The 22,013-nt window shown below is 34.1% G+C and overlaps 1 protein-coding gene across 1 annotated transcript; it reads right to left on the reverse strand.

Moving 5' to 3' along the window:
* Positions 1 to 1,432: 1,432 nt before the first annotated feature.
* Positions 1,433 to 21,481, reverse strand: PRMT1 (protein arginine methyltransferase 1). The gene is made up of 10 exons (XM_083882068.1): positions 21,321 to 21,481; positions 17,070 to 17,171; positions 16,122 to 16,277; positions 13,584 to 13,647; positions 11,739 to 11,881; positions 9,843 to 9,930; positions 6,888 to 7,003; positions 5,116 to 5,266; positions 3,347 to 3,468; positions 1,433 to 1,799 (listed from the first exon to the last, which is right to left on the reverse strand). Exons 1-10 carry the CDS (start codon positions 21,348 to 21,350, stop codon positions 1,716 to 1,718), a joined length of 1,056 nt encoding a protein of 351 aa, XP_083738194.1. The 5' UTR covers positions 21,351 to 21,481; the 3' UTR covers positions 1,433 to 1,715.
* Positions 21,482 to 22,013: the final 532 nt, after the last annotated feature.

Raw genomic sequence — 22,013 nt, forward strand, 5'->3', positions numbered from 1 at the left:
CCAAATTTTTATTTATTTTCCAAAAATTTTGCCCCTCCCCCACCCCCAAAATAATTTTGGGACCCAAAATTTGGGGAAAAAACAAAAAAAATTTCAAATTTTTTTATTTTTTTGGCTCCTCCCCCACCCCAAATTTTCCTCCTCCCAAAAATTGAGGAAAAAAAAAAAAAAATTAAAATTTGGGACCAAAATTTGGGCAAAAAAATTTCCCAAGATTTTAATTTTTGACCCTTTTCCAACCCCAAATTTGCGTAAAAAACCTCCAAAATTTGGGTCCCAAATTGGGATAAAAATAATAAAAAAAATTTATTTTCAAACCTCTCCCCCAATCACAAATTTCAGGAAAAAAAATCCAAAATTTGGGTCCCAAATTGAGGGAAAAAACCCAAAATTTGGGTCCCAAATTTGGAAAAAATCTCCAAAATTTGGGTCCCAAATTAGAGAAAAAATCCCCAAAATTTGGGCTCCAAATTAGAGAAAAAAAAACCCAAAAATTTTAATTTTTGACCCTTCACCCTCCCTAAATTTTGGGGAAAAAAAATTCCAAAATTTGGGTCCCAAATTGGGTTAAAAAACCCCAAAATTTGGGCTCCAAATTTGGGAAAAAAAACCCCCAAAATTTAAATTTTTAAACCCCTCCCTTAACCCCAATTTTTTTGTCCTTCCCTCGATTTTTCCCCCCAAATTTTGGGTAAAAAAACCCAAAAATTTGGAATTTTTACCAATTTTACCCCAATTTTTTTTTAAAAAAAACCCCAAAATTTGGTTAAAAAAACCCAAAAAATTTAAATTTTTTACTTTTCCCACCATATTTTTTTAAATTTTTCCCAAATTTTTCACCCCCAAAAAACAAAACTTGAGCCCGTCCCCTTTATTTCCTTTATTTGATATAAAAACATAAGTTACAAAGGGGGGAAAAACCCCAAAATCCGCCCCAAAATCCCCCAAAATTTGAAGGAAAATCCCAAATTTTTTTGAAGTTGAACCCGAATTTTGGGGAAAAAAAAAATTTCGAGGATCCCCAAAAAAATTGGGGCGAAAAAAGAGAAAAAATAGAGAAAAAAATCCCAAAAATTTGGGGAAAAAATTCAAAATTTTGGGGAAAAAAAAGGGAAAAAACCCAAAATTTTGGGAATAAAAAAAGGGAAAAAACTCCAAATTTGGGGGAAAAAAATCCCAAAATTTGGGTCCAAATTGAGGAAAAAAAATCCCCAAAAATTGAGAAAAAAATCCCCAAAATTCGGTTTTTAAATAATAAAAAAACCCCCAAAATTCAGGATCCCAAAATAAAAAGAAATCCTCAAAATTCGGATCTAAATTGAGAAAAAAATCCCCAAAATTTGGGTCTAAATTGAGAAAAAAAAAAAAAATCCCCAAAAATTGAGAAAAAAATCCCCAAAATTTGGGTCCAAATTGAAGGAAAAAACCCCCAAAATTTGGGGTCTAAATTGAGAAAAAAATCCCAAAAATTTGGGTCAAAATTAAGGAAAAAACCCCCAAAATTTGGGTCCAAACTGAGGAAAAAAAAAACCCAAAAAATTGAGAATTTTTGGGCCATTTTGGCGCCGCCTTGTGGCCAAACCCGGGAACTGCAGCGCCCAAAATTTGGGATTTTTTTTTTAAATTTTTTTTTGATTTTTTGGGGGATTTTTGGGGAGGATTTTGGGGTTTTTTTGGGGTGTTTTTGGGGTGATTTTGGGGGATTTTGGGGCCCCCTAACGCATGCGATAATCGGTGGAGCAGGAGAGTTCACAGAGCTGCCCCTTGAAGTCCAGGTCGATGGTGAAATCCAGGTCTCGCTTTTTTAGGAGAAAAAACAAAATTTTAACCATTAAAAATTAATAAAAATTAATTAAAATTAATTTAAAATTTCCTGTCATTAAATAAATTAAAATTACTCCCGTAAAATCCCCAAATTTTATCACAAAATTGTTTTAAAATTGTCAAAATTCCCAAATTTCCTCCCAAATTCCCTCCCAAAATTTAAAATTCAAACCCAAAATACTCCAGTTTGCTCCTAAATTCTCCAAACAGTTGAAAAATCCCACACAAATAAACCAAAAAAACCCCCCAAAAATCCCACAAAAATATTAAAAAATCCCCCCCAAAAATCCATCCAAAAAACCTCAAAAAATCCCCCCAAAAACCGTTTAAAAAATTCCCCAAATAATAAAAAAATCCCCAAAAATCCTCAAAAAATTTCCCAAAAAAACCCCAAAAAATCCCCAAAAAATTCCATAAAAATCCCAAAAAATCCCCAAAAAATTCCATAAAAATCCAAAAAAATTCCAAAAAATTCCCAAAAAAACCCCTAAAAAATGGCCCAAAAATAATAATAAAAACTTCTCAAAAATCCACAAAAATCCAGAAAAAGTTCCCAAAAAATTCCCCAAAATTTTCAAAAAATTCAAAAAAACCACAAAATATTCCCCAAAAATTCCTAAAAAAATCCCCAAAAAATCCTCCCAAAATCCCAAGAAATTCCCAAAAAAATACCCTAAAAAATCTCTCAAAAAATCTACAAAAAATTACCCCAAAAAATTCCCAAAAAAATCCACAAAAAATCCGTAAAAATTCCACAAAAGATTCCTAAAAAAATCCCAAAAAAATCCCCCAAAATTTCCCTAAAAATTCCTTAAAAATCCCGAAAAAACCCCAAAAAATCCCCCCAAAAATTCCCAAAAAAATTCCCAAAAATCCCCAAAAAAATCCACAAAAAAATCCAAAAGAATTCCAAAAAAATCCATGAAAAAAAATCCACAAAAATCCACAAAAAATTCCAAAAAAATTCCTAAAAAATCCCTCAAAATCCCCCTAAAAAAATCCCTCAAAAAATCCCAAAAAATCCCCCAAAAAATCCCCCCAAAATACACAAAAATTTCCTAAAAAAATCCCAGAAAAACCCCCCAAGAATACACAAAAAATTCCAAAAAAATTCCCAAAAAAATCCACAAAAGTCCACAAAAAATCCCCAAAAAATCCCCCCAAAAACATCCCAAAAAATTCCCAAAAAAATCCTAAAAAATCCACAAAAAATCCCCCAAAAAATCCACAAAAAAATCTCAAAAAAATCCACAAACAAATCCAAAAAAATTCCAAAAAAATTCCCAAAAAACCCTCAAAAAATCCCAAAAAATCCCGAAAAAATGCCACAAAAATCCCAAAAAATCCCCCAAAAATCCCAAAAAATCCCGAAAAAATGCCACAAAGGTTTCCTAAAAATATCCCAAAAAAAGCCCCAAAAATACACAAAAATCCCCCAAAAAATCCCAAAAAATCCCGAAAAAATCCCCAAAAAATCCCCAAAAAATTCCCAAAAAAATCCCCCAAATTCTGCTTTTCTCACGTTGTTTTTGGCGTTGGGTTTCATGGTGATGGTTCCAAAAATCTCCTCCCCGCTCTTGACGGTCAAATATTCCTCCATGTAAAACACCGTCTGTTTCCAGTGGGTGTACGGCGATTCTGGACCTGAAAATGCACCAAAAATCATCAAAAATCCACCCAAAATCACCTCAAAATCCTGGAGAAATTATCCCGATTTTTTCCTATTTTTTTGGATTTTTTTCCTATTTTTTTAAAGATTTTTTTCCCAATTTTTCTTGATTTTTTTTCGTATTTTTTTCCCAATTTTTTCCTATTTTTTTCCAAATTTTCATCAATTTTTTTCCTATTTTTTTTTCAATTTTTTTCCCATTTTTTCTTGATTTTTCCTATATTTTTTCGATTTTTTTCAGATTTTTTCCCTATTTTAGTTCCAATTTTTAATCAACTTTTTCCTAATTTTTTCCGATTTTTCATTAATTTTTTCCCAATTTTTTACATCAATTTTTTCCCCAATTTTTCTTGATTTTTTTCTTATTTTCTATCCAGTTTTTTTTCCTATTTTTTCCAATTTTTTATCAAATTTTTCTTATTTTTTTCCAATTTTTAATCAATTCTTTTCCATTTTTAAATCAATTTTTTTTTCTACTTTTTTCTCTATTTTTTTCAATTTTTCCCCCCAATTTTTCTGGTTTTTTTTTCCATTTATTTTTAGCTAATTTTTCCTATTGCGCAAAAAATCCCAAAAATGCCCCAAAAAAATCCCCCCAAAAATCCCAACCCCCCCCAAAAAATCACCAAAAAAATCTGAAAAATTTCCCCCAAAAAGTCCCTGAAAAAATATCCTAAAAAACCCCGAAAAATTCTGCAAAAAAAATCGTGAAAAAATTGCCGAAAATTCCCAAAATTCCTCAAAAAATTCCAAAAAAATCCCTCAAACAATTCCAAAAAAAATCCCTAAAATTCCAAAAAAATCCCCCAAAAAACCCCAAATAAAAATCACCCAAAACCCCCTTAAAAATAATAAAAAAAAAATCTAAAAAAATTCCGAAAAAAATAAAAAAAACCCCTTAAAAATAAAAAAAAACCACCAAAAAAACCCTTAAAAAATCAGAAAAAAATCAGAAAAAAATCCCAAAAAATCCCAAAAAATTCCCAAAAATCCCAAATTGCCCAAATTTCTCAAAATTAACCCCAAATTACTTGTGGAGAATCCGGTTCTCTTGTGGCACCGGGTGAACTCGATGTTGAAATTGGTGATCAAAACTCCCTGGAAAAATCCCCCAAAAATCCCAAAAAAATCCCAAAAAATCCCTAAAAAATCCCCAAAAATCCCTTAAAATTTCGCAAGAAAATCTGCTAAAACAATCCCAAAAAATTCCCAAAAATCCAGGAAAAAATCCCTGAAAAATTCCCAAAAAATCTCCAAAAATCCCAAAAAAATTCCGCAAAAAATTCTGGAAAAATTCCACAAAAAATCCCCAAAAAAACGCAAAAAAATCCCTGAAAAAATCGCCGAAAAATCCCAAAAAAATCCCTTAAAAAAATCCCAAAAATTCTGAAAAAATTCCAAAAAAATCCCGAAAACCTCCCCTAAAAAAACCCTTAAAAATTCCCAAAAAATATCTAAAAAAAAATCTAAAAAAATTCGAAAAAAACCCTTAAAAAATCGGAAAAAAATCAAAAAAATGTCCAAAAACCCCCTTAAAAAATCCGAAAAAAATCCAAAAAAATCCCAAAAAATTCCCAAAAATCCCAAATTGCCCAAATTTCTCAAAATTAACCCCAAATTACTTGTGGAGAATCCGGTTCTCTTGTGGCACCGCGTGAACTCGATGTTGAAATAGGCGACGAGGGCGTGAACGTAATCGTTGCGCTTCACCTGGAGACAGAACGGGGCTGTGAACGTCAGCTCCTCCACCTTCACTGTGTAAATGTCCACCTCCTGGGGAGAAAAATGGAAAAAAAGGGAAAATTTGTGAAAAAACAGCGAAAAAATGGAGAAAATCGGTGAAAAAATGACGAAAAAATGACAAAATTTGGTGAAAAAATGACGAAAATCGCACAAAAAACGACCTAAAAATGGAGAAAATTGGGTTAGAAATGATTCATTCAGCTCCTCCACCTTCACCGTGTAAATGTCCACCTCCTGGGGGAAAAAATGGGGAAAAAAAATAAAATTAGAAAAAAAAAATGGTGAAATTTGGTGAAAAAATGACGAAAAAACGACGAAAATTGCACAAAAAACGACCTAAAAATGGGGAAAATTGGGTTAGAAATGACTCATTCAGCTCCTCCACCTTCACCGTGTAAATGTCCATTTCCTGGGGGGAAAATAGAAAAATAGAGAAAATTTGGGGAAATTTGGTGAAAAAATGGAGAAAATCGGTGAAAAAATGATGAAAAAATGACGAAAATTGGGTTAAAAATGACCTAAAATGACTTAAAATTAACTCCAATTTCAGTTTCTCCACCTTCACTCTGTAAATGTTCATTTCCTGGGGGAAAAATAGGAAAATAGAGAAAATTTGGGGAAATTTGGTGAAAAAATGGAGAAAATCGGTGAAAAAATAACGAAAAAATGACAAAAATCACACAAAAAATGGCCTAAAAATGGGGAAAATTGGGTTAAAAATAGTCAAAAATGATCTCAATTTCAACTTCTTCACCTTCACTGTGTAAATATTGAATTCCGGGGGGAAAAAATAGAAAAATAGAGAAAATTTGGGAAAATTTGGTGAAAAAATGGAGAAAATTTGGTGAAAAAATGACGAAAATTGGGTTAAAAATGACCTAAAAATGGGAAAAAAGAGGAAAAGAATTGGAAAAAACTGGGAAAATTCAGAGAAACTGAAAAAAAGGGGAAAATTTTGGAAAAATCAGGAAAAAAAACCAGGAAAAAAAAACAGGAAAAAATTGGGAAAAATCAGGAGAAAAAAAGGGAAAAATTGGGGAAAAAACAGGAAAAAAAACAGGAAAAAATTGGGGAAAATCAGGGAAAAAAAGGAAAAATAAAAGGTGAAAAAATTAAGGAAAAAAATCAGGGAAAGAAAAAAAAGTGGAAAAAAGAATTGGGAAAAAAAAAAGGAAAAAAACAGGAAAAATCAGGAAAAGAAATGAGAGAAAAAGTGGAAAAATTGGGGAAAATTGGGGAAAAAAACCCAGGGAAAAACATGAAAAAAAAAAGAGTAAAAACTGGGAAAAATCAGGGAAAAAATTAGAAAAAAAAACAAGGAAAAATGAGCAAAAAAATGAAAAAAAAAGGAAAAATGAGCAAAAAAATGAAAAAAAAACAGGAAAAAAAAGCAAAAAGAAAGAAAAAAAAAACCCACGAAAAAATGAGAAAAAAAAGAGAAAAAACCACGGAAAAATGAGAAAAAAAAAAAGACAAAAAATCCCAAAAAAATCAGAAAAATTCACCAAAAAACCTCAAAAAAATTGGAAAAAAACCTGCAAAAAATCCCTAAAAATTCCCATTTTTTTCCTTCACCCCCCTGAGCCATTTCTATATAAATTTTTTTTAATTTTTCCCCAAAATAATTTGATTTTTTCCTATTTTTCCTGACCTTGATGAGGCAGGCGTTGGTCACCAGCTGCTTCGGGTCCACCACGTCCACCAGGGGCTCCTTGATGGCCACGTCCTTAATGCACGACATGTCAAAGCCATAAACGTTCTCCCACCCTGAATTTGGGGCCAAAAAAATCAAATTTTAATTAAAAATAATTAGAAAATATTTCAGAAAAAAATCCGGAAAAAATCCGACAAAAATTCGCATTTTTATCGCAATTTTTTGGCATTTTTTTGTCATTTTTATTCAATTTTTTTAAAATTTCGAAGCAAAAATTTTGTCCAAAATTCCCCATTTTTTTGGGACATTCCCATTAAAAATCTTTCACCAAAAATTTGAGAATTTATACCCAAAAAATTAAAAAAAAAATCCCAAAAAATTATCAAAAATTATCCCAAAAAATTCCCCCAAAAATTCCTCAAAATTTCCCCAAAAAAATCCCCCAAAATGCCTCAAAAAATCCCCAAAAAATCATCAAAAAAAACCCCAAAAAATCCCCAAAAAAATCCCCAAAAATTCCCCCAAAAATTCTCAAAATAATCCCCAAAAAATCCCCAAAAATCCCGACCCCGGTGGGTCCTTAATGCACGACATGTCAAAGCCATAAACGTTCTCCCACCCTGAATTCGGGCCAAAAAAATCAAATTTTAGTTAAAAATAATTAAAAATAAATTTAGAAAAAAATCCGGAAAAAATCCAGTAAAAAATCATATTTTTACAGCAATTTTTTGGTCATTTTTGGTGATTTTTATTCAATTTTATTGAGATTTCGAAGCAAAAATTTTGTCCAAAATTCTCAATTTTTTTTTGGGGAATTTCCATTAAAAATTATTGGTCAAAATTTTGAGAATTTATTAAAAAAAAATTAAAAAAAAAATCCAAAAAAATTATCAAAAATTATCCCAAAAAAATCCCCAAAAAATCCCCCAAAAAATCCCCAAAAATTTCTCAAAAATTCCCCAAAAAATCCCCAAAAATTCTCAAAAAAATCTTCAAAAATTCCCCAAAAAATCCTCAAAAAATTCTCCAAAAAAAATCCCCAAAAAATTCCTGAAAAATTCCTGAAAAATTCCCCCAAAATTTCCCAAAAAATCCCCCAAAAATCCCAAAAAATTCCCCAAAATCCCCCCAAAAATCCCCAAAAATTCCCCCCAAAAATCCCAAAAAAATCCCCCCAAAAAATCCCCAAAAATTGCCCAAAAAATCCCCAAAAAAATCCCCAAAAATTCCCCCAAAAATCCTCAAAAAAAATCCCCAAAAAATCCCCAAAAATCCCGACCCCGGTGGGTCCTTAATGCCCGACATGTCAAAGCCATAAACGTTCTCCCACCCTGAATTTTGGGGCCCAAAAAATCAAATTTTAGTTAAAAATAATTAAAAATAAATTTAGAAAAAAATCCGGAAAAAATCCAGTAAAAAATCATATTTTTACAGCAATTTTTTGGTCATTTTTGGTGATTTTTATTCAATTTTATTGAGATTTCGAAGCAAAAATTTTGTCCAAAATTCTCAATTTTTTTTTTGGGAATTTCCATTAAAAATTATTGGTCAAAATTTTGAGAATTTATTAAAAAAAAATTAAAAAAAAATCCCAAAAAATTATCAAAAATTATCCCAAAAAAATCCCCAAAAAATCCCCCAAAAAATCCCCAAAAATTCCCCAAAAATTTCTCAAAAATTCCCCAAAAAATCCCCAAAAATTCTCAAAAAAATCTTCAAAAATTCCCCAAAAAATCCTCAAAAAATTCTCCAAAAAAATTCCCCAAAAAATTCCTAAAAAATTCCTGAAAAATTCCCCCAAAATTTCCCAAAAAATCCCCCAAAAATCCCAAAAAATTCCCAAAAATCCCCCCAAAAATCCCCAAAAATTCCCCCCAAAAATCCTCAAAAATCCCAAAAAAATCCCCAAAAAACCCCCCCAGAAATCATCAAAAAATCCTCAAAAAAATTCCCAAAAAATCCCAAAAAATTCTCAAAAAAATCCCCAAAAAATCCTCAAAAATCCCGACCCCGGTGGGTCCTTAATGCCCGACATGTCAAAGCCATAAACGTTCTCCCACCCTGAATTTGGGCCAAAAAAATCAAATTTTAATTAAAAATAATTAGAAAATATTTTAGGAAAAAACCCCGAAAAAATCCGATGAAATTTCGTGGTTTTATTGCATTTTTATTCCATTTTTTTTGGAATTTTTTAGGTATTTTTTGGGATTTTTATTCAATTTTTTTGAGGTTTCGAAGCAGAAATTTTGTCAAAAAATCCAGAATTTTACCCCAAATTTTTTGGGAATTTTTATCTGGATCTTTGGCCAAAAATTTGGGAATTTATCCCCAAAAAATAAAAAAAAAAAATCCCAAAAAATTCTCAAAAATTACCCCAAAAAATTCCCTCAAAAATTCCCCAAAAATTCCCCAAAAAATTCCCCAAAAATTCCCCCAAAAATCCTCAAAAATCCCCCAAAATTCCCCAAAAATTCCCCAAAAAATTCCCAAAAAATCCCAAAAAAATCTTCAAAAATTCCCCCAAAAAATCCCCAAAAATTCCCAAAAAATCCTGAAAAAAATTCCCCAAAATTAAAATAAAAATGTTTTAAAAACCCCTAAAAATAATCCAAAAAATCCCAAAAAAAATCCCAAAAAATTCCCAAAAATCCCCAAAAATTTCTGAAAAATCCCCGAAAAATTCCTGAAAAATTCCCCAAAAAATCCCCCAAAAATCCCAAAAATTCCCATCCCAAAATTCTCCAAAAAACCCCAAAAAAATCCTCCAAAAAAATATCCCCAAAATTAAAAAAAAAAATTTAAAAAATCCCTAAAAATCACCCAAAAAATCCCCAAAACCGCCAAAAAAAATCCCAAAAAAATTCCAAAAAATTCTCCAATAATTCCCCAAAAATTTGGGGGATTTTTTGGGAATTTTTTTGGATTTTTCCCCCAAATATTTAAATTTCTCACAGTGAATTTTGTAATCCTTGTACTGCCGGTCCTCGATGGCCGTGACGTAAAGTGTCGCTCGGTCGGGGAAAATCAAACCATCAGGAGTCTGGAAATAGAAAAATTCATCATTTTTTTTAGGGAATTTCCCAAATTTTTAGGGAATTTATGAATTCCCAAATTTAGGGGAGGGGCTGAGTGATCATTCAGAAATTTTTGGGAATTTTGAGGTTTTTTTTACTTTATTTTTAAGGGATTTTAAGGGATTTTTGAGGTGAATTTTGGGTATTTTTTCAGTTGATTTTCTGTGATTTTTAGGCTGAATTTTGGTGATTTTTAGGCTGAATTTTGGGGTGGATTAGGGGAATTTTTGGGCTGAATTGCTGTGATTTTTGGGCTGAAATTTGTGGTTCTCTGGCTGATTTTTTGGCCAAAAAATTCCATTTTTAAGCCTTTTATATCTCAAAAAAAAAAGGCGATTTTTGACCATTTTTTCCCAGAATTTTTAGGATAAATTCTGGATATTTTTGGGCTGAATTTTGAAGATTTTTGAACTGAATTTTGGGGATTTTTGAACTGAATTTTGGTGATTTTTTGGGGGTTTTTTTTGGTGATTTTTGGGCTGAATTTTGGTGATTTTTTAGGGTGAATTTTGGGCTGAATTCTGGATATTTTTAGGCTGAATTTCGGTGATTTTTGAACTGAATTTTGGTGATTTTTGGGCTGAATTTTGGGGATTTTGGGGGTGAATTCTGGAGATTTTTGGGCTGAATTTGGGAGCAAAAATCCCATTTTTTAACCCTTCGAAACATTAAAAAAATGGCAATTTTTGACCATTTTTTCCTCAAACTTTTACCATTTTTTCCCCGATTTTTTGGGCTAAATTGGGGATATTTTTGGGGTAAATTTTGGCCATTTTTGGGGTAAATCTGAGCGATTTTGGGGCCTCACCAGCCACTTGTCCCGGGCGTAGATGACGGTGTTGAGAATTTTGGGGATTTTTGGGCTGAATTTTGGGGCTCTTTGGGTGAATTTTTGGCCAAAAAAATCCCATTTTTAAGCCTTTTAAATCTCAAAAAAAAAGGTGATTTTTGACCATTTTTTCCCAGAATTTTTAGGATAAATTCTGGATATTTTTGGGCTGAATTTTGGGGATTTTTGAACTGAATTTTGGTGATTTTTTTGGGGTTTTTTAGGGTGAATTTTGGGCTGAATTCTGGATATTTTTAGGCTGAATTTCGGTGATTTTTGAACTGAATTTTGGTGATTTTTGGCTGAATTTTGGGGATTTTTGGGCTGAATTTCAGTGATTTTCGGGCTGAATTCTGGAGATTTTTTGACAGAATTTTAGAGATTTTTGGGCTGAATTTTGGAGCAAAAATCCCATTTCTTAACCCTTCGATATGTTGAAAAAAATCGCGATTTTTGACCATTTTTTCCCGGAAATTTTTGGGATAAATTCTGGATATTTTTGGGCTGAATTTTGAGGACTTTTGAACTGAATTTTGGTGATTTTTTGGGGTTTTTTTTTGGTGATTTTTGGGCTGAATTTTGGATATTTTTGGGGTGAATTTTGGTGATTTTTGAACCGAATTTTGGGTTGAATTTCTGTGATTTTTGGCCTGAAATCCCACAATTTTTGGGGTGAATTTTGGGTATTTTTGGGCTGAATTTTGAGGATTTTTGGGCTGAATTTTAGGGATTTTTTGGACAGAATTCTGGATATTTTTGGGCTGAATTTTGGAGCAAAAATCCCATTTTTTAACCCTTAAAAACATTAAAAAAATGGCAATTTTTGACCATTTTTTCCTCAAACTTTTACCATTTTTCCCCACAATTTTTGGGCTAAATTGGGGATATTTTTGGGGTAAATTTTGGCCATTTTTGGGGTAAATCTGAGGGATTTTGGGGCCTCACCAGCCACTTGTCGCGGGCGTAGATGACGGTGTTTAACATGGACTCGTAGAACAGGCAGTAGCCCATCCACTCACTGATGATGATGTCGACCTTGTCCACGGGCAGCTCCACCTCCTCCACCTTCCCCTTGATGATGGAAACCACTGAAAAATAAACATTTTGGGTAAAATAAAAAATCAGGAATTTTTGGGATTTTTTTCAGATTTTTGGGGGGATTTTTTTGGGGTTTTTTTGGACTTTTTTCGGATTTTTTTTGGATTTTTTTTGAATTTTTTTTGGATTTTTTTCGAATTTTTTTGAATTTTTTTTGAATTTTTAATGAATTTTTACTGAATATTTTTGGGATTTTTTAGGGATTTTTTCGAATTTTTTTTGAATTTTTTTCTGAATTTTTTTCGAATTTTTTTGAATTTTTTTCAAAGTTTTTTTGGATTTTTTTCGAATTTTTTTTGAATTTTTTTCGAATTTTTACTGAATTTTTTTGGGATTTTTTAGGGATTATTTAAGGGGATTTTTAGTGATTTTAAAGGAATTTTTGGGATTTTTTTCGGAATTTTTTTCGGGTTTTTTTTTGAATTTTTTCGTGATTTTTTTCGAATTTTTTTCACTTTTTTTGGATTTTTTTTTGATTTTTCATGAATTTTTCCTGAATTTTTTTTTTTTATTTTTTAGGGATTATTTAAGGGGCTTTTTTAAAGTGGTTTTTTTTTAGTTATTTTTTAATTTTAGGGCTTTTTTTTAGGAGGTTTTTGGGGAGTTTTTGTGGTTTGTTCAGGGAATTGTGATTTTTTTTTTTTGTGGGATTTTTTTGATTTTTGGGGCTTTTTTTGCGATTCTTTTGTGGTTTTTTAGGGATTTTTTGAGGCTTTTTAAAGGATTTTTTGAAGGTTTTTTTTGCGGGTTTTTATTAGGAATTTTTTTGGAATTTTTCTGGATTTTTCAAGGATTTTTTGGGGCTTTTTTTAGGAATTTTTTGGTGTCTTTTTTTTTTTTTTTTTTTGAGTTTCAAGTCGTTTTTTGGGATTTTTTCAGGGATTTTTTTGGTGGTTTTTGATTCATTTTTTTAGAGGATTTTTTAGAGAATATTTAGGACTTTTTGGGATCTTTCCTGAATTTTTGGAGAATTTTTGGGAGATATTTGGGAGGTTTTTTGGGGGGATTTTTGGGGTAATTTCGGGCATTTTTGGGTGTTTTTGGGGAGGATTTTTTGGGTGATTTGGGGAGTTTTTGGGGTGATTTTTTTGGGTTTCTTAGTGGATTTTTTGGTGTGATTTTTGGGCCTTTTTGGGATCATTTTTGGGGCGATTTTGGGGCTATTTTTGAGGTGATTTTTGGGGCCTTTTTGGGTGATTTTGGGCCTTTTTGGGGTGATTTTTGGGGTGTTTTTGGGCTGATTTTTGGAGTTTCTTATTGGCATTTTTGGGCTATTTTTGAGGTGATTTTTGGGGTGTTTTTAGCGGATTTTTGGGGCATTTTTGGGGTGTTTTTGGTTGATTTTTGGGGCATTTTTCGGGTAATTTTGGGCCTTTTTTTGAGGTGATTTTTGGGGTAATTTTGGGCCTTTTTGGGTGATTTTGGGGGTGATTTTTGGGGTGTTTTTAGTGAATTTTTGAGGCATTTTTGAGATGATTTTTGGGGTGTTTTTAGTGGATTTTTGGGGCATTTTTGGGGTGGTTTTGGGCTGTTTTTGAGGTGATTTTTGGGATGTTTTTGGTGGATTTTTGGGGTAATTTTGGGCCTTTTTTGGGGTGATTTTGGGGCTATTTTTCAGGTGATTTTTGGGGTGTTTTTGGGGTGATTTTGGGGGATTTTTGGGGCGATTTTGGCCATTTTTGGGGCTCTCACCGTGGTCCAGTTTGTTGGCCTTGACGATCTTCACGGCGTAGTCGGAGATGCTCGAGCACTCGATCTGGGGGAGGCACAGTCACCCCAAAATCCACAAAAAACACCCCAAAACACCCCAAAAAACTCCCAAAACACCCCAAAATCTGCCCCAAATTTGCTCAAAATTTTGCCAAAAAAATTTCCGCGAAAATCCCCAAAAAATGCCCAAAAATCGCCCAAATTTGCCCCAAAATCGCTCAAATTTCACCCAAAATCCTCCCAAATTTCTCCTAAAATCTCACAAATCCCCAAAAATTCTTAAAAATTAACCCCAAACGCCTTTAAATTTCCTCCAGGACCCCCCAAAACTCCCCAAAAATCTGCCCCAAATTCACTCAAAATTTTGCCAAAAAAATTTCCAAAAAATGCCCAAAAAACGCTCAAATTTCACCCAAAATCCTCCCAAATTTTTCCCAAAAAAGGCCCAAAAATCTCCAAAACTAAACCTAAATCCCCTAAATTCTCTCAAGAACCCCCAAAACTCCCCTGAATTTGCTCAAATTTCGCAAAAAAAAATTGCGCGAAAATCACCAAAAAACCCTCAAAAATGGCCCAAAATCCCTCAAATTTCACCCAATTTTTTCCCAAAATCCCCCAAATTTTCCCTAAAAATCCCTAAAATTCCTAAAACCAAACCTAAATCCCCTAAATTCATTTCAAGAACCCAAATCTCCCCAAAATCTGCCCCAAACTCACTCGATTTTCACCCAAAAAATTGCACGAAAATCGCCGAAAAACGCCCAAAAATCGCCCAAATTTCACCCAAAATGGCTCAAATTTCACCCAATTTTTTCCCAAAATCCCCCAAATTTCTCCCAAAAAATCCCCAAAATTCCTAAAACCAAACCTCTTTAAATTTTCTCCAGGACTCCCAAACTCAGTCAAAATTTCACCAAAAATCTGCGCGAAAATCGCCGAAAAACGCCCAAAAATGGCTCAAATTTCACCCAATTTTTTCCCAAATTTCACCCAAAATCCCCCAAATTTCTCCCAAAATCCCCAAAAGTTCCTAAAACCAAATCTAAATCCCCTAAATTTCCCCCCAGAACCCCCAAAACTCCCCTAAACTCACTCAAAATTTCACCCAAAAAAATTGCGCGAAAATCGCCAAAAAACGCCCAAAAATGGCTCAAATTTCACCCAAAATCCCTCAAATTTCACCCAATTTTTTCCCAAAACCCCTCAATTTTCTCCTAAAATTCCCAAAATTCCCTAAAAACCAACCCCAAACCCTTTTAAATTCCCTCCAGGACCCCCAAACTCACTCAAAATTTCACCAAAAAAATTGTGCGAAAATCGCCGAAATACGCCCAAAAATCGCCCAAATTTCACTCGATTTTTTCCCAAATCCCCCAAATTTCTCCCAAAAAATCCCCAAAAATCTCCAAAACCAAACCTAAATCCTCTTCAGGATCCCCAAACCATCTTTAAATCTGCCCTGAATTTGCCCAAAATTTTGCCAAAAAATTACGCAAAAATCGCCGGAAAACGCCCAAAAATGGCTCAAATTTCACCCAATTTTTTCCCAAATTTCACTCAAAATCCCTCAAATTTTTTCCCAAAATCCCCAAAAATCCTTAAAAATCAACCCCAAACCTCTAAATTTCCCTCCAGAACCCCCAAAACTCCCCCAAACTCACTCGATTTTCACCAAAAAATTGCGCGAAAATCGCCGAAAAACGCCCAAAAATCGCCCAAATTTCACCCAAATTTCACCCAATTTTTTCCTAAATTTCACTCAAAATCCCCCAAAATTTTCCAAAAAAACCCCAAAAATAAACCTAAATCCCCTTCAAGTCTCCCAAAACTCCCCCAAATTCACCCAAATTTTGCAAAAAAAAAATTGCGCGAAAATCGCCAAAAAACGCCCAAAAAATGCCCAAATTTCACCCAAAATCCCTCAAATTTTTCCCAATTTTTTCCCAAATTTCCCCCAAATTTCGGTCTCACCCCGATGACCCTCCTGGCGCCGGCCTTGGCCGCGAACATGCAGAGGATCCCGGTGCCGCTGCCCACGTCCAGCACCACAAACCGCCCAAAGCTGCCCCAAAATCCCCCAAATTCCTCCAAATTTCACCCAAAATCCCTCAAAATTCCCCCAAAATCCCCCAAATTTCTCCTAAAATCCCTCAAATCCCCAAAAATCCTTAAAAATCAACCCCAAACTCCTTAAATTCCTTCCAGGACCCCCAAAACTCCCCCAAAATTTGTTTAAATTCCGCCAAAAAATTCCACCTAAAAACACCCAAAAATGGCTCAAATTTCACCCAATTTTTTCCCAAATTTCACCCAAAATCCTCCCAAATTTCTCCTAAAACCCCTCAAATCCCCAGAAAACCTTAAAAATCAACCCCAAACCACCAAAATTCTCTCCAGGACTCATTCGAATTTCACCAAAAAAACTGCGCGAAAATCACCGAAAAACGCCCAAAATTCGCCCAAATTTCACCCAAAATCCCTCAAATTTTTCCCAATTTTTCCCCAAAATTTTGTCTTTACCCCGATGACCCTCCTGGCGCCGGCCTTGGCCGCGAACATGCAGAGGATCCCGGTGCCGCTGCCCACGTCCAGCACCACTTTGTCCTTGAACAGGTGCCGGTTGTGGAACATGGAGTTGCGGTAGGTCAGGGTGCGAACCTCGTCCTTCAGCATCTCCTGGGGGGAAAAAACAGGGAAAAAAATATTAATTTAAATTAAAATCTACCTGGGGAATGTCAAAGTTTATTTAAGAGGCGTGAAATCCCCAAAAAAATCCGAAATTCCTGTGAAAATCTGCAAAAATTTGACCAAAATCGGCTCAAAATGGTCCCTAAAAATTCCACTTTGGGCTTCAGAATCTCCTGGAGAACAAAAAATGGAGTTTGGGAACCCAAAATTGACTTGGAGAACCTCAAAATTCCCCTGGGATTTGAGAAATCCTAAAAAAATCCCAAAATTCCTGTAAAAATTGGCGGAAATTTGATGAAAATTTGAGGATTTTGGCTCAAAATCGTCCCTAAAAATTCCAATTTTTCCTTCGGTATCTTCTGGGGGAGAAAAACACACAAAAATTAAATGTGGAATTATAAAATTTATATGGAGGAGTTTAAAATGTGGTTGGGATGGGTGAAATCCCCCAAAAAAATCTGAAATTCCTGTAAAAATTGGCTGAAATTTGATAAAAAATCAACGATTTTGGCTGAAAATCCCCTAAAAATCCCCAAAAAATCCCCAAAAAGTTCCAAAAAAATCCCCAAACCCCCCAAAATTATTTTTGAATTAAATTTGTGTATTTTTCTCACCTCGTGGATGCCCAAAGTGGGTGTAGGAATAAAAGTCTCCCCTAAAAATCCCCAAAAATTCCCTAAAAATCCCCAAAAAAATCCCAAAAAAAATCCCAAAAAAATCCCAAAAAATCCCCAAACCCCCCCGGATGGATTTTGAATGAATTTTTTCTATTTTTCTCACCTCGTGGATGCCGAAGTGGGCGTAGGAGTCGAAGTAATAATCCTTGGAGGTCATGTCCTCTGCCGAGGGTTTGGCGCTGCCCTCGCCGGGGGGACACGACACCTGAGGGGGGCAGAGCACGGCTTGGGGGGGCCCCTGCAACAACAGGGCCGTGACTCCCACATTCCCAGAGAAATTCCCGAAATTCCAGTGAAAACCCCGTGAAAATCCCATTTAAAATGAAGAAATTCCAGTGAAAATCCCATTAAAAATGACAAATTTCCATTAAAATCCCATTAAAATCCCATTAAATCCAATTAAAATCCAATTAAAATCCCATTATTGGGGTCCTGAAATGCCTCAGATCCCAAAAGTTCTGAAATTCCCAGAAAAATCCCCAAAATTCCAGTGAAAATCCCATTTAAAATGATGAAATTCCATTAAAATTGCATAAAATCCCATTTAATCCCATTAAATCCCATTAAAATCTTAATAAAGTCCCATTAAAATCCCATTATTGGGCCCCTGGACCCCCCTGAGGCTTCTGAGACCAAAATTCCCAAATTTCCCATGAAAATTCCCAAAATTCCAGCAAAAATCCCATTAAAATCCCATTAAAAACACCAAATTCCCATTAAAAATAACAAAATCCCATATTAAAATCCCATTACTGGGCCCCTGCAACAACAGGGCCGTGATTCCCAAAATCCCAGAGAAATTCCCGAAATTCTCATCAAAATTCCCGAAATTCCAGTGAAAACCCCGTGAAAATCCCATTTAAAATGAAGAAATTCCAGTGAAAATCCCATTAAAATCCCATTAAAAATAATAAATTTCCACCAAAATCGCACTAAAATCCCACTAAAGTCCCATTGTTGAAGTCCTGAAATGCCTCAGATCCCAAAAGTTCTGAAATTCCCATGAAAATTCCCAATATTCCAGTGAAAATCCCATTTAAAAATGACAAAATTTCATTAAAATCCCATTAAATCCCATTAAAGTCCCGTTAAAATCCCATTATTGGGGTCCTGAAATGCCTCAAATCCCAAATTCCTGCAATTCCCAGAAAAATCCCCAAAATTCCAGTGAAAATCCCATTAAAATCCCAGTTAAAATGACAAATTTCTGTTAAAATCCCATGAAAACCCCATTTAAAACGCAAAAATCCCATTAAAGTCCCATTAAATCCACTTAAAATCCCATTAAAGTTCCATTAATGAAATGATAAAACCCCTCAGAGCCTCAAAATCCCCAAAATTCCAGTGAAAATCCCACTAAAATCCCATTAAAAATGACAAATTTCCATTAAAAATCCCATTAAAGTGACAAAATCCCATTAAAATCCCATTAAAATGCAAAAATCCCATAAAAACCCATTAAAATCCCATTAAAATCCCATTATTGGAGTTATGAAACCCTTCAGAGCCTCAAAATCCTGAAATTCTCAAAATTCCCACAAAAATTCCCAAAATTCCAGTGAAAATCCCATTAAAAATGATAAAATCCCATTAAAATCCCATTAAAAACACCAAATTCCCATTAAAAATACCAAAATCCCATTAAAATCCCATTATTGGGATCCCTCATGTCCTGAAATTCCTGGAATTCCCATCAAAATTCCCAAAATTCCAGTGAAAATCCCATTAAAATCCCATTAAAAATGACAAATTTCCATTAAAATCCCATTAAAATCCCATTAAAAATGACAAATTTCCATTAAAATCCCATTTAATCCCATTAAAATCCCATTTTTGGGATCTCTCAGGTCCCGAAATTCCTGAAATTCTCAAAATTCCCAGAAAAATTCCCGAAATTCCAGTGAAAATCCCGTAAAAATCCCATTTAAAATGCCAAAATTCCAGTAAAATTCCATTAAAACCCCCAAAATTTCCAGAAAATTCCCGAAAATTTCCACCAAAAAAAAAAAAAAAAAAAAAAAATTCCCCAAAAATTCTTTTTCCCAAAAAAAAAAAAAAAAATTTTGGGCTTTTCCCCACAGAATTCAAAATTTCCCCAAAATAATTCAATTTTCCCCTCCAAAAATTCAATTTTTTTTCCCGAAAAATTCAAATTTTCACCCAAATTTTCACCTTTTTTCCCCAAATTTTCGCCATTTTTCCCCAGAATTTTTTTGTTTTTCTCCAAAATCTCATTTTTTTGCCCCCAGATTTTTAATTTTATGCCCCAAAATTGGATTTATTTTGTTATATTTACATGGTCCCGAGGCGGGCGCAGGTTCATCCCCTCAGCCAAGGAGGAAACAAAATTCTGGGGAAAGAACAAAAAATGTCACCCAAAATTTGGGGTTTTTGGGAAAAATTGGAATTTTGTGGAAAAAATGGGATTTTTGGGAGAAAATTTGGGATTTTTGGGACAAAAAATGGGATTTTTTTGGGGAAAAAATGGGATTTTTTTGGAAAAAAATGGGATTTTTGGGGTAAAAATGGGATTTTTTGGGGAAAAAATGGGATTTTTGGGAGAAAAAAAAGGGATTTTTGGGACAAAAATGGGATTTTTTTGGGGAAAATTTGGAATTTTTTGTGGAAAAAATGAGATTTTTTTGGGGAAAAAAAAAGGGATTTTTGGGACCAAAAATGGGATTTTTTTGGGGGAAAAAATGGGGGTTTTGGGACAAAAATGGGATTTTTTTGGGGGAAAAATGGGATTTTTGGGACAAAAAATGGGATTTTTGGGAGGAAAAAATGGGATTTTGGGAGGAAAAAAGGGATTTTTGGGGTAAAAATGGGATTTTTGGGAGAAAATTTGGAATTTTTGGAAGAAAAATGGGATTTTTTGGGGAAAAAAAATGGGGGTTTTGGGGGAAAATGGGATTTTTGGGACCAAAAATTGGATTTTTTGGGAGGAAAAAATGGGATTTTTTGGGAGAAAAATGGGATGTTTTGGGGGAAAAAATGGGATTTTTGGGACCAAAAATGGGATTTTTGGGAGAAAATTTGGAATTTTTGGGAGAAAAATGGGATTTTTTTTGGGAAAAAAATTGGGATTTTTGGGACAAAATTGGGATTTTTTGGGAAAAAATTGGGATTTTGGGAGAAAATTTGGAATTTTTGGGACAAAAATGGGATTTTTTGGGGGGAAAAATTGGGATTTTTGGGAAGAAAAAATTGGATTTTAGGGGAAAATTTGGAATTTTTGGGGAAAAAATGAGATTTTTTGGGGAAAAAAAAGGATTTTGGGGAGGAAAAAATAAGATTTTTTTGGGACCAAAAATGGGATTTTTTGGTGAAAAATTTGGAATTTTTGGGACAAAAAAAAATGGGATTTTTTTAAGGGAAAAATGGGGGTTTTGGGACAAAAATGGGAGGTTTGGGGGAAAAAATGGGATTTTTGTGGGAAAAATGAGATTTTTGGGGAAAAATTGGGATTTTTGGGACAAAAAATGGGATTTTTGGGGACCTAAAATGGAGATTTGGGGGAAAAAATTGAAATTATCGGAGAAAAATTTGGATTTTGGGGCCAAAAATGGAGTTGGGGGTCCCTAAAATTGAATTTTTGGGACCCTAAAATGGGATTTTTGGGGCCAAAAATTCGGATTTTGGGATTTTGGGGGTCCCAGAGCCCAAATTTTTTGGAATTTTAAAAGATTTTGGGAATTTTAGGGGTCCCAAAACCCAAAATTTTGGAATTTTTTTGGGTTTTCGACCCTCCACGTGGCTCCGGAACCAAAAAATCCCAAAAATTTCCTCCAAAATCTCAAAAAAATCCCCTAAAAAAAAAAAAAAAACTCCCCAAAAAAATTCCCTAAAAAATTCTTTTTAAACCCCAAAAATGTCCCAAAGGCGCCCCCAGACTCATTAAAACCCTCAGATTTATTAAAATCTCCCCAAATTTAATTAAAAACCTCAATTAAATCTCCCCGAACTTCACTAAAATTTCCTCAAAACCTCCTTTAAAAATCCCTAAAAAATCTCATTAAAACCCCCCAAAAAACCTCATTAAAACCCCAAACCCCATTTAAAAAAATAAAACCCACCAAACCTCACTCCGAACCTTTAAAACCTCATTAAAAACCCCTCAAAAACTTTATTAAAACCCCCAAAAATAAAAAAAATTCCTCATTAAACCCTCGGGGCCCCTCAGAGCCGCCCCCCCCCTCACCCTCAGGGCCCCTCAAATCTCCCCCCAAACCCCTTTTTGACCCATTTTTTAACCATTTTCCGCCTTTTCGAGCCCGTTTTTCCCTCAGATTTGGCGGATTTTTGCCCGATTTTGCCTTTTTTTTCCTTTTTTTGCCTCATTTTCGCCGCTCACCTCCATGATACAATTGGCCGCCTCCGCCATCTTGTGAACGCGCGGAGCAGCCCTCACCCCCTCAGCCTTTTATAGCGGGGGCGGGGCCGCCGAGCGCCCACCGCGCGTTCTCATTGGGCGGCGCTTCCCGCTTGACGCCTCCTGATTGGTTAAAGTCAATGTCGATCAAGGGTAAAGCACGCCCCGCGTCGCTGATTGGACAAGGGCGTTGTCAGTCATGGGAAGAAGGCGCTTGAGTTATTCTGCGTTCTGATTGGTCGAGAGAGACGTCAATCATTTGGCCACGCCCACTCGAGTAGCGCCACCAAATTTCCCATTAAAAAAGTCCAAAAAAATCCCAAAAAATTCCAAAAAAATCCCCCAAAAGTCCATTAAAAATCACAAAAAATACCCTTAAAAAATAATTGAAAAAATCCCCAAATAAATCTCCTAAAAAATAAAAAAAATCCCCACAAAATTCCCAACAAATCCCCTAAAAATCCCCCCCAAAAATCAATTTAAAAATCCATTAAAAATCTATTAAAAATCCCAGAAAATTCCCCAAAAATCCCATTAAAAATCCCATTAAAATCCCCCCAAAAATCCATTAAAATCCCATTAAAAATTCCATTTAAATCCCATTTAAAATCCCATTAAAAATCCCATTTAAATCCTTTTAAAATCCCATTTAAATCCCTTTAAAATCCCACTAAA

The sequence above is a fragment of the Zosterops lateralis genome, assembly GCF_965231275.1.
Source record: "Zosterops lateralis genome assembly, chromosome: 37".
In the NCBI taxonomy this organism is placed as follows: Eukaryota; Metazoa; Chordata; class Aves; order Passeriformes; family Zosteropidae; genus Zosterops; species Zosterops lateralis.

What these genes read in the sequence shown, in the direction of transcription:
- PRMT1 (XM_083882068.1), bottom strand. Translation starts at nt 21,350, where the DNA reads ATGGCGGAGGCGGCCAATTGTATCATGGAG. An exon ending in GCGCCAGGAGGGTCATCGGG is followed by an intron (nt 13,648 to 16,121) that starts GTAAAGACAAAA and finishes TGCCTCCCCCAG; the next exon opens with ATCGAGTGCTCGAGCATCTC. An exon ending in AACCCAACGCCAAAAACAAC is followed by an intron (nt 1,800 to 3,346) that starts GTGAGAAAAGCA and finishes CTCCTAAAAAAG; the next exon opens with CGAGACCTGGATTTCACCAT.